Source organism: Falco naumanni, chromosome 3, assembly GCF_017639655.2.
Source record: "Falco naumanni isolate bFalNau1 chromosome 3, bFalNau1.pat, whole genome shotgun sequence".
NCBI lineage: Eukaryota > Metazoa > Chordata > Aves > Falconiformes > Falconidae > Falco > Falco naumanni.
Genome location: NC_054056.1, coordinates 12,544,481 through 12,562,967, shown reverse-complemented (window position 1 = coordinate 12,562,967; position 18,487 = coordinate 12,544,481). Strand labels below are relative to the sequence as shown.

At 47.3% G+C, this 18,487-nt stretch overlaps 1 protein-coding gene across 3 annotated transcripts in view; it reads right to left on the bottom strand.

Moving 5' to 3' along the window:
* Positions 1–16,215, bottom strand: part of CDC42 (cell division cycle 42) — a 28,649-nt gene extending 12,434 nt beyond the window's left edge. For 2 of the 3 annotated variants that reach the window (XM_040585891.1, XM_040585892.1), the window contains exons 1-2: positions 16,117–16,215; positions 2,694–2,835 (exon numbers count right to left, since the gene is read on the bottom strand). In XM_040585891.1, the coding sequence (XP_040441825.1) occupies positions 2,694–2,798 (105 nt within the window). In that variant the 5' untranslated portion in view covers positions 2,799–2,835; positions 16,117–16,215. Of the gene's footprint in view, positions 1–2,693; positions 2,836–15,962; positions 15,986–16,116 lie in introns of those variants that run through there. The other variant, XM_040585893.1, reaches the window with a different exon arrangement.
* Between the last annotated feature and the right edge of the window lie 2,272 nt (positions 16,216–18,487).

Genomic DNA, 18,487 nt, shown 5'->3' with positions numbered 1-18,487 from the left:
ATTTCCACAGCCATACCCCTCGCTGCCATTTTTGTGAATGGCAATGACATCAAAACCATGCAGGTGACAAACCATGTGCGGAACCAGTATGAAACCCATCTCCCACTGGGAAATAGCCTCAAAAAAGTGAAAGGGTTGCAAAACACAGAGCCAAGTGAAAGACTCATCTGCCAGTCTGAACTGGCGCACTCTCCAGCAACATTTTGGCCACAGAGCTGCACAAGCACAGCCACGCAGGGCGACAGCACGGGCAGGTTACACCAGCCACTCCAGTGCTCGCACACACGGAGCAGCTCGGTTTGAGGCCAGCCTGTTAGTGATTTGTCTCAGCACCCCAACATTTACTAACTTTTGTGCCCTGTACTGTTGGACACCCTGAAGAAAGAAAAATGTAACCTTCCTCTCAAGGGAGGCCTTGCAGCAGCTGCTGCAGCTGGATTCCCAGTGTCTGTGGGCACATTGGCCTTGAGCTACCACCAGTGTTTACCAGGATCTCAACAACAGAACTTGATCTCTGGGTTCTCTTCCTGCTTCAGCGTTTTCGTTAAGCAGTTTTGAGTCCTACCTACTTTTCTCCAGGGTCCTTATTCAGCCACAAACATTCTGAGGACATTAAGGCTTGTTGGCTCTTGGACAGCTTGCTTTCATTTTGGGAACAATGCTACCTGTTACATTTCTTCACCTATTTATTACAAGTATTAGCTGGAATATCAGAGGTTACTTACCAGTTTCCAGAGTCTGAAATACACCTCTAGGCCATACACAGAATTGGGAATAGGCTGTTGATATCCCCAGAACAGTGAGTTCCTCAAGCCATGAAGTACAGAGGTAAATACTACTCCAGAAACACGGGATAGTTTTAAAAGGCGCTATAAATAATCCTTAACACACCTTGGTCACACTTCACCGGCAAGTAACTTGCTTTGGTTTTCCACACTGCTCATTAGCAGAGATTTACAGACAGTACTACCATCTGCAGGACAGCAGACAAACTCGCAAGCTTTCAAAAATACACATTTTAAGATTATAACATTTTTCAACATAATTAAGGGTCATTTCGCTAAGAGTAAGTATAGAAACACTCGCTGCCTGAACTCACCGACCACTTTCATTTTGTCTTGACCATAAAGAATAGCTTAAATAGGGCAAGCAGTCTCCCACAGGTTCAGCACAGGATGTGGTTGTCCTAGAAGCATCACAGCTGGCTACTTGATACGCCTCAACTTGAGAATGGCAAAAGGCAGTTTCAAACGTAACTTCTCTCTACCCATCCCTAAGAGAGAACCTCCGTGAGGGAAGCTGAACTTGGGTCTCCAAGCCTGCAGCACAACCCTCAGGTTCCTAGCAGTGACCACTGCATCCAACCTGAATACCCTCGGGTTTGGGAGCCCTTTCATCTTTAGTTCCTGCACGACAACTAAACACAAACATTTTCATTCTGTGGAAGCCTGTCCTATTCTTAAAACTTTCCATTTGGCAGGTTGCAAAACCAACTTTGGATAGCGTACAAAGCCAATACCTCAAAAAGAGGCATTGACATTCACTGCAACTTCTCTTCCACAAAGAGAAAACATTTTTATGAATTTTTATGAAGTAACTATTCCAAAAGAGCTGTAAGGCAGAGCTACCTGGCATCTCAGAGGAGCTATCTGTTCTTTTAAGTTGCTTTATAATAGCAGAAAATATTATTGACTCTTTCACCAGCAGGTGCTCAACCTCTTTGCAAGGCATTTCCAGATCCGAATTTGTTTGAAGTAACTCGGTAAACTCTTCAATTTTCCTATCAGTAGAAGATAGATTTTTTGGGTCCATAACAGAAAACTAGTAAAAAGAGCATCCAGATGTCAAAGTCTCTTGCAGCAACCACACTAAAAAACTGAACCACCTCAGTGTCAGTGTGCTGATCTTGTATATGCAACACTAAGAAGAAAAGGACTGTTCTATTAGAAAGATAATGCACATGCCTCACAGGCAGTCAGCAAACTGCTCCCAAGCTGATCTTTAGGTAAGCCAAGGGATTCGGTATCTCAAAAAACTGAGCCTGTAAAACTCAGAAATGTTATTCATAGTGAGGGACTACACACAAAGTTGGCAAATGTTTGGAAGTTCAAATGAATGAGACTGCGTGGTCTAAATCCAAACATATTTCTCATGCTTAGCTGGAGCGAATTAGCCATGCTCCACAGTTCACTGCACGACCTCAGAATCTTTCAGAATTGCAAAGCACAAATCTGCATCCGAAAGCATTAACTGTAGTCACTGACTATTTTAACAACATAAAATACTACTTTCCCTAAAAATGAAGATGTAGCAAGAACCGAGAGAGCAAGCTGAAGAGCAGGTGTTCCTGCTGCTTGCTCTCCACTTAGCAGTCCTAACTGCAAATAATTTTGTTCACTGAATCCAGCCAGTGGCCATCAACAAACAGAAGCTCAGAGTCCACAGAGCAATTAAGCAGCAAGAACTGACCAGACACAGAAAAGGCATCCCAGCCCTACCCCATAATATGAAAGATAGGTAGCAGCAGTGTATCAGACCAATCGTTACTTTTCCATCACGTATTGGTCTCCAAGAGGAAAGCAGACTGTAGGGACAAGTATTAGGGCATGCACGCTATAAAGGTTAGTTATAAAGGAAACTCATGCTACCCGACCCCATCATGCCCAAAGAACTGGAGCCATTCTCACACTTACCGTTGGTACATATTCCGATGGGAATTTATTTGTTGTGTAAGAAATTAAGAGACAGGTTTTACCGACAGCACCATCACCCACGACTACACACTTGATCGTCTGCATTGCTGAAGTCAACTAGAATATCAACTCCAATGAGAACCTAGGAAAAAAAACACACATATTTAGATGTTTCTCATACTCACTAGATAACAGTACATTTCACTGATGAGCTCTGACGGGAGCCCAAACCACTAACAGCATATTTGGGATCTAAAACCAGGACATTTCTAAGTGAGTTGGTAGATCCATCCCTCCATCTCACACACACACACAACAGGAAGCTGTGCATTTGCATAAATGCAAATACCTCCTCGTACAGCTAGACCCCTCTCACTGCACACAATTGCCAAACACCACCCAAGACTATGGCACCGTCACTTTTCTGCACTGGGAAGAAGGACTAGGTAAATTCAATCTCTCTAACACACAGTGCCATTTTTGACTAGTTATCTAAAGGTGGGCAAAAAAGGTCTTTAGGCTTTTCCAGACTGTTTTTAATGCATGGAAGCATCCAGTCTTAGATGCACTGAAAGCCTAAGCTTGGGTCTTGATAGCTGCTAAGTAACACACATGCTTCCCAAGAGATCTTCCCTCTGGAGAGCCCTTCAGCCAAGAAACCTCAGCAGGAAACAGCAGTATAAGCTTTGAAACTAGTTTATGGGATAAAAATAAGCACGTACAGACAGAAGTAAACATGATTACTCCTCCCCTCACCTTTAAGGCCTAAATACAGTTCCACAATCTTTTGGTTGAAGTTGCTACCTAACACATACCCCTATCCCCACTCTGAAGCAGCTAACAGCACTGAGCAGCTCAGCAGGGCACGCGGCTCCCAAGGAACCGGATTGCTCTCCAGCCATTACAAAATCACGATGCACCCAGCTACTTCAACACCACCCCAACACACACTTTAGCACATGAACTAAATCAGTACTTGCCACCAAGAGCCCCTCCAAACATGAGCTAGCTACCTCCAGTTCCAGGCACAGCTGCCTTTCATTAATGTATTACTTTAATTAGAAAAGCAGCAGGCCTCTGGCCATTCATTCACATGCAGGTGTGAAATCCTGACCCCAACAGCCTAGTGGCAAAGCTCCCACTGACTTTCAATGTTTCCATATTATTGGAAGTACTTCTATTTACAGCAAGGAAGACTTGCAAACCGAGTTACCCCCTGCCAGGGTGTGGGGGGAGGAAAGAAGAGACACCCCCTGCAGCAAATTTACCCTCAGAAAGGTGGCAATCCTTTAGCCTAGCAAGGATGTTGCAATGGCTCTCAGTTCTGGGTAACTGCATTAAAAAATTTGAGTCAATCCCTACTGAACTATGTATTCCAGCACTTCCTGGGGATTTCACTTAGAGTGATCTGGAAGAAGTCCAGTGCAATTCCAAGTTTTTGAGCACTCTGGTCACAGCTAGCAACATGATTTGATATTGCAATTCACATTTCCAAGGAAAGGCAATTGCTAGTGACTCAAAACAAACCTCACACCACTAGCTTTTTCTTCAGGTGCTGCAGGGATGCTCACAGATTTAGACAAAGCCAGCTACCCTCACAATGAACATCCTCAAAAGTTCCTAAAAACAGGACTTGAAGGGAATACTAATCACACACACACACCCCCCGTTCCCACAAGCCACAGAGATATCCACAAACAGTCAATTTTAGGAAATAGCAGCAGACTCTTTCTCAGAGCAGGACATCAGCCAGTACCTGGTACATCACACACTCACATTGCTATCTATACATCTTCTTTCAACACATACAGATGATTAAGGATTTGCACAGGCATCAGACATTATCACCACTCCTCTACTTGATACTGTATTTCAATATCAAAATAATAGAATTTGTTGATTTATGCATCAGACCTCAGTTTCACACAAGACAACCCAGCAATATGCACAGCAAAGCCGTATCAACAGGCCCTTTATTAATACTACAAAAAAGTCTGAAATCTGGCCCGGAAGCGCACACACATTTACTCAGAATGACAAAGCAATTGTTTCCATTTCAAAAGACATTTTCTACAGCTCAAACGTTTGTATTTAATATTAGTCAATATTGCCTCAACTGCGAGGGTGCTCACACAGTTCTACTGATCACAGAGAAAAAGGTCACATTTTAGAATTTAAAAGTCACCAGAAAGCAGGCAATGGAACAGAGCAGCTCAGTCCTCAGTCCCAAATTAAGAAAGGCTTCATGCTCTAAACAAAGGTGGAAAAGGATGAGTCACTTGTTGAGTACGTTTTAAAAGGAACACACATCAAAACAGGTATCAGGCCTAGCTAACCAGCTCAAGCATGCTCCAACTAAAACCAGCCTGAATTACCAGCATGCTCCGCAAGCTTGCCAGCCTTATCCATGCAATACGGCTCCATCATCGGCCTTTTGGTTTGGGATTTGCCCAAACACAGCCAGCCATTCAGCTGTGTCACTGCACAGCACAGGTAGCAGCCTTTGCTAATTCCTTTCGGAGTTAATAAATCAAGTGCAGAACAACTCTTCGCACTGGGTTTCCCAGCCACTGCTCATATGCTTTTTCAATTTCAACTGGCACTCATTACAGTGCCCCCCAGCCCCAGGGAGCCCCTGCTCCAGCTGTCCTTGCTCACTCCAAGTGCTATCACAGAAGGATCAGCACATCCACCTCCAGGCTAACAGCACTGTGCAACCACCCCTTGGGAGAAACCCGGCCCCACTTTCCACCCTGTCCTCCCCCAGGCAGATGCCTCCTCCTTCATCGTGTATTCTTCCCCTCCCTTCCTGCTCTACCTCCTCTTCTACCCTCTTGCCTAATTATTTGTATTTCCTTGTTTACCCATAATTTGCAGGTTACACATCTGCTTCAGACAGCCTACCCAGAAAGCACACCAGAGGAAAGCACTTCCTATGCACACTGCAGTGCACCAATCCATGAGCAACTATAAATCTTAAAATTCTGTATATGCACTTTGTACAAGAAAAGCTCACAGATGCCTCTGAAAAAAAAAAAAAGGGGGGGGGGGCGGGGAAATGTGTTTCATTGTGTTTAATGTTACTCTTTGACAACTTACTATTCCAGACAGCATAAAGCAAGCAACAAAATGAAACCACAGTATCAGAAAGCACAGATCACCCGAGGGTGCTGCATCCCTCTGCTTCTCTCCTGTCCTCAGACACAGCCAAGCCTGCCGCCCCCCCCGCCCCCCCCCCCCTCGGGGAGACAAGCTGCTGTGCTCTGCTAAGGGCTCAGGTCAAAGACTCCAGCAAAGCCAAAGCACAAGGTGCGCACGCGTGCCTTGCACGCCGATTGCACTATCCCTGCAACAGTCAACTCTGACTTTTCCAGTGAACCATCGACTTTACCTACACAATTACTCTCACACAGCAGAGAACACCAGCAAGGCAAATTAGGAGTATTTCCTGCAGAAGACTGCTTATCCTCAAATTCATTCGTAAAGTAAAGAGCGAGTATGGTCCACATCACCGATTCAAACAGGTACCACCCTACAGTGGGGTATTAGTGTGAGGCAAAGGCTCTGAACTGAAGCCACACACCACCTTTTCCTGCCAGATGCCCCAACCCTTTAAGCTTTCTGGCAGCAGGAACAAAACAAGAGTGCAAATAACCTGAGGCATCACTCTGGAGGCGTAAAGCAGAACCTGAACTGCACAGCAAGGGACCTGGAAAAGCCGGAGTGGGGGTGGTTTGTTGTTCTTGTTTATTATTATTATTTTCTAAAAGAAGAAATTAACAATATTTACCATGAAAAACACTGAACTGGCCCACCAGAACTTCTCTTAACTACCAAGCAACTAATCACTTCTCTTACAGTTGTTTAATTGCCCCCCTACCCCACCAGACACTCCAGGATCACATCCCTAAAGGACCAAAAATGCACTCAAGCACATATTTAGGTACAAGGATCTCCTCACCTGTTTTTTTTAACACATATATATCTTTAAATACTGAAATAAGATGGGCTAAGTTATAAACAGATTTGGAGTCTTAAGCATGGGCCTCCAGAATCTTACCAGTGGGAAAGCAGAGCTGTTGAATACGTTACTTTACTTGGATTAGTAGACTTTCTAGATTAGCTGGATGAGCTACTTCATGTTTTCTACTTCTAAGGAGTCCACACAACACAACTGAAAACAAGCCCATTTTTTAGGGAGCTTAAACGTAATATCCTGGGACTCACTCTTCCATAGGAATAGCTTTAAAGACGCATAGAGTTTAAAAGTAATTTAATCCAATAAGAGATATGACTAGAAAATAACTCATCCCCAGAGTACAATGCCAATGGAGGTAGAAACAAAGAAGTTACAAGGGGTCTGGGTTTGTTCCACCTCCAAAGTAACCTAATAAAAGGAAGTCTACATAAACAACACCCAGCAGGACGAGAAAAGTAGTTTTAAATATCTGAGGGAATTGAAACAGACTGGAAAGCACACAAGTCATCCCAGTTTGAGTGCAGTGAGTGGATTCTGAGCCATGTAATCATGAGCAATCTGGCCAAGCCCAGAGAGGAGAGCTGATAAAGAGTGGAAATGTAACGCAAGTCAGTGTGACTTCATTCTGTTCAACAAGTTCTAAAGATTATTAAAAAAAACAAAATCCAGAACAACTGAATTAATTTCTCAAACTTCTCTGTATTGTATTCAAAAACTTCAGTGCTGCAGTAAAGTACACGTTACCAGATCATACTTCAGGTTGGATTTACCTGTTCAGCATGTGACCACACCAGCAGGATTTCACAGAACTCAACAGTATCCTGGAGAGCCAGGATCTAGCACCCTGGAAACTGCAGATTACAAAGCCTTGTAAACTCTGTTAAATTCATCATAACCCTATCCCAGGCTGAATAGGCCCCTTTTACAGAATTTTGGTTCAAAGCTTGGTTACGCTTTTACGAAAGGCAGCTGATCTGCATTCAGGATTAATCCCAAAAAGTGGTAAAGACATGCAAGCAGTGCAACGAACAGTTAACCAAAGTCTCCAGTGGGGTGTTGTGCAGACAGGCAATCCTTCCTAGTGCAAAGGAAAATTTGGAATTACACACTTTCTTCACACAGGCCTGTGCATGCACCAGAAGACGCTGACAGGCCGCTAAAGGCTGAAGAAATCCACGGTACCTGTAGCAGGTTCCCATTTACCAAGCACAAGTTGCAAGAAATGCTGTCCCAAATGCACCCTGACACCGCAGGCCACTGCCCCTCTTGTGCAAGCCTAATTTTCCCGCCTTAATGGCAAGCACATGAAATGTGCTGTTACTGTGGGAGCTCTTTAGTTTTAAAAACTGTAATTCAGAGTAGCTGCAATATGTTCTAGTGGCTGTATGAACTACCAACTAAAGAATTAAGTGAAATTTTGTGGGTCTTTGTACACAATCAGTGTACCCCTACTACACCAAGGGGTAAGAATCTGCATGATCTTGCCCTCACTCGTAACTAGACATGCAGTATGAAGTAGAAACCACCAGCTTTCAAGCTTGTTAAGATGCCTTTTATTTTTAAGCTACTGCAGTCTGTTTTCAGGTTAAAATGTGTACATTCCCCCAGCCAAAGGAAACCGAGCTGTCAAATCTGTCTACACATCCTGCACTAGCTTCCTGTGGAGCCTCAGCAGCACCATGACTTCCTCTTTCAGGCGGGACTGAAACTGCTGCCATTTCATCACAGGTACCGGCTAAACTCAGCCTGCTGCAAGCAACCGCCGCTGATGACCAAGAACCATTTCAGGATGCCCTTTAGCACACACCATTAACTCACAAATGGAAGCCTAACCAGTCTGTCACGGCTTCCAGATCCTGTTTGAGAGCCTGCTTCACACATTGCAAGGAAAGAAACACAGCCATTTCTAAAAAACTAAGAATAAGACCTCCCTCCCACAAGCAATGCAATTTTATAGTGAACAGGTTCTATATCCAACGCCTGTGGGGTCAAAGCACTCCAGAGACCACAAGGAAAGCAGCAATATTCACAGGATTTTACTTGTGATCTCCATTAACCACTTCTACCTTTCCACACAACTTTCGTATCTTATAAAAACCCACACATTTCTAAATAAAGTATTTGTTTGAATTTCATAACTTGTTCCTAGTCACACCAATTTCAAGGTACCCTTGCCCCACCATTTCAAGGTCCTTACCCTTTGCCAGCTCCACTATCCCTACTACAAACTAATATTTATGCTTTTCAAAGTGACAAGGCTCCCAAATCAGGAGCACCAAAGAGAGATAATCAGCTACTACAATCCAAGGCATCAGGTTTTCCCCACCAGAGATACCTACCAGCATTATATGGAGAAGGTACTAACTGCACGCGCCTATATGACAAACCTGGCGCAGCAAACACTTCACCACAAAGATCACTGCATACAACACGCCAGTTCTCTGCAAAGATCGCAAACCACTAATGAAGAGACGGCACAAGTTCAGTTGTAGAGTTAAAAAGACCTTGGACCTCTTGGTACACCGCTACTGTCGCAAACCTATGATGCAAAACACCAACACAAGTCACTCTCTGATTGAGAGCAGAAATCCAGAAAGACTAACAGGCACAGAAGGCAGAACTGGTTTCAAGAGCAGTATGACCATGGCCAGCATTGTCCTCTGCAGGTACACAGCAGTCATTTTACAGACGAGACCGAAATCTTCCAGCCCAAAGCTCACCTTTCAGCTTGCTAGGAATCATCTTCATCAAGAAGATCTCACCCCAGGACTTCAACACATCTGCCACTTCTATGCTAGTAACGTGGTAAATGACATTTAAAAGAATGTGGTATGCTCTAAACCACCTGGTGCCCGAGATCACCTGCTTGTCTTGCCCATACCTCAGGCTGCTGCAGGCACATAAGCTCTATACACAAATGTGTTTGCTCCCAAGGGCATCAAGTTGAGCTTAAGACCTGAGTATTTAGTTTCTTAAACAGAGCTTAAAAAAGGCTGTCAAACTACAAAGCACCACAGAGGCTGCACTCCCTTAGAATAAGGCAAATCATGAAGTCCAAGGCAAAACCTGCAAAAAGCAGAAGGGCCAGACTCAAGAAACAATCTTGTACCACATCAGTTCAGGATCTTGGAAAAGATACCCTTCTTTTTAAGCACTGGTTGGCTGGCTGGTTGGTTTTTTTAAACTGCCACTAAGTAGTCAGACAATCCTTTAAATCTTATCTCAGAATTTGTACTCCACCAGGGAGAACTATCTCCAAAAACCAGTGCTGCTGTTTGGTTTATATGGCAGGTGTCTAATTAGGAGACGTACAGCCAAAAAAAGCTCTGTTGTGCTACAAGCTGGTGTTAAGACAAACAAAAATTTGGGTAAAGATCCAGACCTGCAGCCAGCAAGCCTCAATGTGCAGCTGGAGAGACTCATCACAGCAGAGCACGCTGGTGGGCTCTGCCTTGCGTGCCTGCTCACACCCACACTCAACCTGCTGTTGGGTGGGAAATGTTTAGGCAGGCCCAGAAAGCGAGCTGTATGAAGAGACACAGACGGGATCACCATCACCAAGGTAGCTGGACCAGCACCACAACAAAATTGATTTAGCTCTCAGGCTGATGTTCTTGAAACGCACAAATTTGCTACCTTTATGGGAATCCCTGTTAGAGATGAAGTATGTGCCTGGGATCTTGGCACATCCCTACATCTGCCACTCGACAGGGCTTATCCCAACATCTCTGGTTTTGAAGCATCCATTTCTGGACAAGTTACTATGAATTACCAAGGAAGTAGTAAGAGATTTAAGAGGTTTCTTCTCAAAACACAACTGTCTGAGATCAGACTGTATTTTCTACACTTAATTCAATTTTCTTTTTCTGATTAGGCAAGAATTGACAGCTACTTTGTACATCTCCATACAGGCTCCTTATAACAAACCAGTAAAGCAGAGATGTACACAAGATAGGAAGCGAAGGTAGCTGGGTGGATGAATTTTAAAACCCTGAACCCAAGCTACCAGCAGTACAGTAACACGTTTCAAGTTCTACAACTTCAAAAAAAGGTGAAAGCCATGTCATTTTGTTTTTAGTCCTCAATTCAAAACAATAAAGCTGCCCGTGCATCCTGATCAGATAGAGTGCGTGACTCGGTGGGCTCTTTGCTGCCACACCAGTTACCCGCCTGCTTTAGCACTGGCACTGCTGATCTATCCCACTTCACGGCTCAAAAAACCTGCCTTAACTTTATCAGGAACTTGACAGAAAGAAGCAAGTGTGTCAACTTCTCTGTTATCGCTCTGATTAAGGTTACACTGTCAAAACTAGCCATTAGCACTGGGAAAACCTGCTCCAGACTAAACACTGGGAAGTATGTGGGCTTCCATTAAGTCCTTTTCTGTCAAAGGCATTTTAATCCTACATTATTACTCTTCACTTGCATACTCGACAGGAAGCTGTTGTACTCAGCCATGTAACAAAATCTTGTTCAGTATTTTAATACCACATTAAAAAAAAATAATTACTTCCAGAGTGTTAATATTTAAAAACACAAGCTATACCTATACTCCTGTTTGCACATACTACCAAATCACAGCGCTCACTAGCCCCAACATTTCTCTCCTCATACCCACAGCACGCTACATTTAGCGGTGGTAAAACAGAAGTTCCTCTATTTTGAGGCACATTTTTGCATAATGGGAAGCACCCTGCATGCACAGCAGTTGCAAGAGATTACCCCCATTTCGGTTAAGCCCAGGGACCAGGACAGTTGCGGGTGCTCTGTGCACACGGCCTGACGGGTGCCTGGCGTACAAGGTGCTCAGGTGGAGGATAGCTCAGGCCAAGTAACATATACTACCTGAGGAGTGAAGAAAGCAAGCTTTGTTAAAAAACACTGCAAAAGCAACTTTCCCCAGAGATTGAGCTACCTTGGCGTTTCTGTTGAAAGTAAAGAAGTAGCTAAGAAGCTCGCTGACTCCAGGACTGAAGAGGGAGAGGTCGCCCTGCACTCACCTAACCAAAGGAACCACAGCAGCTGAAACCACCCTCCACCACACAGCAGAAGGCAAGCCACCCGCAGCGCCATGACTCCAGCCAAGGCTGCAGGACCAAGAGCATGTTGGGCAACTGGTTTCTCAGCAGCAGGTAAACACAGAATACTCAAGAAGTAAAAGCCCCCACTTCAGGATGTAGAAAATGAGGATCCATTCTCATAAGGAGCCAAGCCTTTAGCTCAGCAACACTTCACAAGCACTAAAAAAAAAAAAAAAATAAAAATCACTAAACTTGAGCTAACTGCTCAAACACACCAAGGTGAACTGTAACCAGAACATGCCTGCTGTCAAATTCAAGCCCAGCACAGCCCTCCCACAACAAGCGCTTTTGCATTCAGCTGTTTACCAACCACAGCTGGCCCAACGCAAACAGCTAAACCGTTTACCAAGTGGCAAATGCCTTCTTTCCTTACATCCAAAGCTGCAGCAGCATTTTTGTCATTTTTTTCCCCCAAAACAGAACATTCATCATTGGCCAAAAACATAGCACAGGATCTTTCAACTTGAGAAGAGCTGAGCAATTCAAAACAGCTTGTTGCAAACCAAGACAATTCTGGCAGCCTTGGCTATTGCTGCGAGGCTGGCACCACAAGTGACAGCAATCCTCTCCAGGCGTACCCGGCCGTCTGCCTCTGGGCCTTGATGAGTCCCACTCCACCACACAGTGTAAGGTTTGCTCCAGCACCATATGAGCAGAGTAAAAACCTTCACCTTGCCATAGTTTGGTCTACACGTAGAAAACACGCACTGATCCCACACAATCTGACCACAGGCACAGAAGTCTTAGTACAGACCAGCTAGTACCTGCACACCGCCTCCAGACAGAGAGTCTCAAAGAAAGCCCCTGCGTTACTTTTTTAATAAAGGGTTTGGATTTTTAATGAGACCAGAGAACAGCGCACAGACCAACTGTCCTGCTAGGAATTACACCGTAACATTTGAAAGTAATGCAGTGAATTAGCAGTGCAACAGCTTAAAATAGAACAACGGTTTTTAAAAGCTTTTGCAAAACTAACTCCTTGTTTTCTTTTTATAGAATGTCATTATTTTAGAAGAAAAGTCAATACATCTCAAGAAATGAACAGCTCCTTTACTGAAAACAGGCCAAATACAGTATTTTGAAGTTTTTTTTAACCTCTTTAAAACTGAACCCGCTATCTGAAACTCAATGGGAAGATTACAAAGATTAATTACACGACAACGTTGAAACTTGGCTTCTTGCACTCGCCACTTTAAATTTACTGCACACATAGGGCTGGTGTGCAAAATAAATCCAGTTCTTCCATCCAAGAACAGCCTAAAAGTTCCACACCAAAAGCCGGGATACCTTGTCCCAACACCATTTCTGCCATCTCCTACCTGCACACCATCGTAACGACGCAGCAGGGACTGCACAAGGCAGCTGACCGCAGACAGGGGAGGCCAGACAACCTCGGGGAGGGCTAACTTTGTGCCAGGCTTTAGCCCTGGGCGATACTCTGGCGAAAGGCTTTTACCTGCCATTTCTAGGGGAAAACAATCCTTTCCGATAGTGCAAGTCTGGTGTAAGCTATTCTAAACAGAGCATGAAGGAAGCCACTTAATTAAATGACAATAAACTGCAAAAGTGTAGAGACACTTCATGTTTCTCTAAAAACTCAGCCTAAAAGCTTATCTAGTCACTAAGTTATTTGTCATATATTAAATACTAAAAATAGGGCTTTTTTCACCTGCTATTAGTGTAATGGGGTGAGAGGACCCAAGGCAGAAGTCTACAATACATTAAGTGGTTAAGGAGAGCTTCTTGCTACCTGGAGTACCAGAAACCAGTTTCACTTCCATTTAATTTGACAGCACCTTCATCTTCTACAAAAGAAAAGGTGCTGTTCTTTCCTCAAGAGCAAAGATAACTACATCCCCCTGCAATTCCTCCTTACAGGCTATTTACTCTAGAAGCTCAGATCATTGAAATTCTTATGATCGAGCCTAATGACAGCATGAAGGCTTGGCTGACCACAAAAGGCAGGGAAAGAGCTAGCTAAAATACACAAGCCCACAGATGACTTTTAAAAGCTGTGAGCGCTCACATTAGCGTAAAACAGAGTACACACACCTCGGCTGCAATGATGCATGTTCATTTATTGTACAAAACCCAGCTATACCAACACGCTGTACTAACTTAGAAGCTTGTAGGGTAACAGATAGCTGTTGAAAAAAATTTTAATTAAGATGTCCAGCTGTCTATATGCTTGTAAGACTTGGAAATTTATGGTAGCACCACAGCTGCATTTTAACCAGAAGGAACTTTTACATCAGGATTGGCGGTCAACTTCATGCTGCACTTCACATTGGCCCTTCACATGCTTTACAGGAAAAGTAAGAAAAGCACAGTTGCACACTCATCAGGGAAATCCCTAGGAGTTTCAGATGGGCTCCATTTCTCTTCACTATTGTTCTTTTTGTAGAAGATCCCCAGTTTCCATTTCAGATATTCTAGGATTTTCAGAGCATTTCCATTAAACAGTGAAAACATCATTCCCAAAACTGGCCATGAGGTTCAGGCAAACAAACAGCCCCAAAGCACAGCATAATAATGAATTAAGAGCATCAGTTCCAGGTCATGAATAACCAAGTTCAAAGCATGCAAATCTAACGATTAAAATTTCTGCCTAGAACACATTACCAAACTGCAAACATGTTTTATCTTGCATTGCAGTAGTTTTTATTCCTTGCCAAGACTTAAAAATCCTTTTCCTCATTGTTACTGAAGCATACAAATCAACAGTTTAAACACAGAATCATTTCTACAGTTAGCGATACACTGATTCAAGTTTTATGTGCATCCGTAAGACCTGTTTCAAATATACTTTGCCTATATTGCCTTCCCCATAATCCCACACTAACAAGAAGGAACAGTTTACAAAGCAGAACAACAGATTTTCCACATATAGCTAGCCGAATACAAAGGCTTTCTATCTAAAGTTGGTTTTGCATGAGACCTTTTCGCTAATTGGGGGGAAAGAAAAAAAAAAAAAAAAAGAGAGAGAGAAGCTTTAAATGCTTCCTGAGTTATTCCAATTAGCAACGAGGGGCTTGAACCAGGTTTCAAATACACTTCCCCAAAAAAAAAAAAAAAAAAAGATATTTGAGGCACTGCGGTTTAACACTTTGAATCAAGACAGCTAGCACCTCCTTTCCTAGGAGAGAAGGAGCAGAGATGAACAGGAGACAAAGACGATCACAGATGGCCACACCAAACTACTTCTGACTACCCGCTTGTCAGTTAACATGGCCTCCTCCTTACAGCCTGGTCTCCCCCGTGTCTTTCTCAAAGGAGAGTAACAAAGCTGCTGTGGCTCCACCGGCTGCAGTACCCACACAGACAGGGCAAGAGGAATTTGAGCATTTTACAATTCTTCATTACACAGGTTTCCCGGTGCTGATTGGTATGTTTGCAGCTACCTGGCTCGCTGAGCGTCTGCCGCTGCCCCCAGCTGCAAGTTCTACCCGCATATAGGAAACAACACACGGCTGAAGTCCAGATCACTAAAACAAACCTTTAAAACACAACTAGGTGATGTGCTGCCACAGTGTATACACCCTGATGACATTTTTCACAGGAGAAACATATGTCAACACCAGCCACACTGGCTCCGACCCGGGCCAAAACCAGCGACATCGCTGGCACCGTGCAACAACAGCTACCAGGCGGTCTTGGAGCAAGACAAACACCTCGCACCTAGGGAGGCAAAAGCCAAGAAGCGTCTCCCAACTCCTTTTTGTGCGGGAACTGAGTTTTTGCGGGGCATCCAGCTTGAGCTAAGCCTTCCACAGCGCCTGCACCCCCCCAAGGCTCACCCCCTACCAGGGGAGCCGGCGTTGCTCGCCTGAAAGCGGCACGACAGCCCAAGCTGCAGCCCCATGGGCCCAAGCTGCAGCCCCATGGGCCCAAGCAGCCTTTGGGACGCTCCCCCCACCCCCCCCAGCCCCAGGAGCAGCACAACCCCGGTGGGGAGCGGGAAGCCCCCCGTGACGGCCGATGCACCCAGCGCCGCAGCGGCCTCCCGAGCGCCGGGGGTCCGGCCCCCGCCCGCCGCGCCAGGAAGCGGGGGAGGGGAGGAGGCGGCGGCCCGCCACAGCCGCCCCCCGGTAGACCCGGCCCCACAAAGGCCGAGCCCCCCCGCCCAGCACGCACCGGAGGAGCTCCGCAGAGCCCACACACACACACACCCCTCCTCCGAGCACCGGGAAGGGCCCCACACACACACACCGGCGGCTGCCCGAGGAGGCCCCACACACACGGCTGGCCCAGAAGAGCGGCTCCCTCTCCGTCCCCGGGAAGGACGACGGGGAAGAAGGGGGGTGGGGGGGGTCGTAACTGGGGGTCGCGGCGCTCCCGTGCCCGCCCCGGCGCGGCCGCTCACCTCAGAGTCTCCGCCGGGCGTTGGCAGCTCGCTGCGGGGTCTCCTCGGCTCAGGCACAGGGGCACGCCGCCGCTGACGTCATCACGCACCGGACGTCGGGCGGGGGGGTAGCGACGGGTGTGGCCGGTAGGGGTCGCTGCTGGGTTGGCACGGCACGCCCCGCCCCTCCCCGCCCCGCGCTGCGCGCGCCCGGGGCGGGGCGTGGGGAGCGCGGCTGCGGCTTGCCCGCACCCTGGGGGTGGGGGACCCGGCCACGGGGGAGGGGGCCATGCCAGGCGTGCACAGGCCTCCGTGCACCCCCTGAGGCCGTGGGATCCCCCAGCCGCACCACCCTGCGTGCACCCCTGGGGGCTGTGGGACCCCCACCCTGCACTTCCTTGCATGCACCCGGGGGGCTGGGAGACCCCCACCCTGCGTGCTCCCCGGGGACTTTGGGACCCCCACCCTGCACCTCTCTGCATACTCCCCATGGGCCACGGGACCCCCCAACTGCACCACCGTGCATGCACTGCGGGAGACATAGGACCCCCCACACACTCCGCACCTGGACCACCCTGCAAGCACCCCAGAGGCTGCGGGACCCCCCACCCTGCATCTGCACCGCCCTGCATGCACGCTGGGGGCTGGAGGACCCCACAACTGCATCACCCTGTATACACCTGGGGGGCTGGGGGACCCTCACCCTGCACCGCCTTGTGTGCACCCCTGGAGGCTGCAGGACACCCCCCCTCCCCACATCTGCATCACCCTGCATGCATGCTGGGGGACCCTGCACCGCCTTGTATGCACCCGGGGGGCTGGGGGACCCCCACCCTGCATTCATGCTGGGGGCTGCAGGACCCCCACCCTGCACCGCCCTACATGCACGCTGGGAGCTGCAGGACCCCACAACTGCACCACCCTGCATGCACCTGGGGGGCTGAGGGACACCCACCCTGCAAGCACCCTGGAGGCCATGGGACCCCGCAGCTGCACCGCCATGCAGGCCCCCCTTGGGGACCGTGGGAGCTGGCCTGAAGCACACCACTGCTGAGTAATTCCATTTTTCGAAGCCAGGAAAGCCCCCCGCCCCAAAGGCCAGCGAGCGTCGGCTCTGGGGAGCACTGGCAAGTGGCTCAGGCGTTCGGAGCATCCTTCTCCGCTGGCTCTTTGAAACGAGCCCTGGTTTATCTGCACATCCAAAAACGGAGCAAAACCCACCCTGCCCAAGGCTAATGGTGTCAGAAGCACATCCACGTCTTCTCCTGCAAAAATGGTCCATCCCTGGGAATTTCGCAGCCAGGCACTGCCTTCAGACCATGTTCACTGCTGCCCTGAGTGCTCATGAAAGAGCAAAAGGAGAGGAATATTTTCAAAATGCATTTTCAAGACAAAATCGTGAATGGAAATGAAGTCTTGCAGCAGACTGCTGATTCTTAACCTTTTTTACCCAGGAAATGCATTGTGGACTGCAGCTGCGACAGCAGCATGAGCCTGCAGCCCCCAGTTCTGTCTTCGTCACCCCTTACCAGTTGCTCCTCTAAGCAGAGGGCACACGCTCACCTAAATGAAGGGCTTGAAAAACATGCAGGAGCGAGACATGGCCCATATCTCACCTGCAGACAGCATGTGCCCTCCGGCACCACGTCCCACTGACTCTTCCCAGCTGCTTTTTGGATTAAATCCCTGCCCCGTTGAGCCAAAAACCCATCGAGGCACTGGCTCAGTAGAGGCTGAGCCGAGCAGATGAGATCATGAACAAGGAGTCCTCCACCATGCACCATCTCCTGGCCTCATGGACACCCATCCTCGCTGCGAGCGCTGCAGGAGGCTCCGGCTCATCTTCCTGCCACCAGCCCCATCCCTGCCCGCTTTCCAGAGGATGGGTTGCTCAGCTCTGCAGCAGCACCCTCTGGTATTTCTGATGCTGCCTCGGCACTTTGCGTTTAATCAGAACAAAAACCAGCTGAGATGGCGACACTGGGCGAGCTGTTTTGGGGGGGAACAGTTCCCCCTTTCCAGCATCACCTCCCTGCACCGCAGCAGGACCATTTGGGAGCCACATCCCTGCTTCCCGCAGAGCGGGGAGCACCGAGCATGAGCCCACCGTCTCCATGTCCTGCCTCTTGATACCTCCTGTGTAATTTAATACAAAGCTACAGCCAGAGGTTTTGCTTTTCGGGGAAGAATCCAAGAAAAGGCTGGCTAGTGCCCAGAGGAACTGCAGGACACCGGCGAGTTGCGGGGTACGGAGGGTCAGGGGGGCTTGTTGGAGGTGTAGAAAAGCACACGCCAAATCCCACCAAAGGCCAGCGTGTGAAATCCCAAGCTAGAGCTCTACGAACTTCACCCCGATCCCTTCGTGCATTTCATTGTAAGCATTTTAATGATA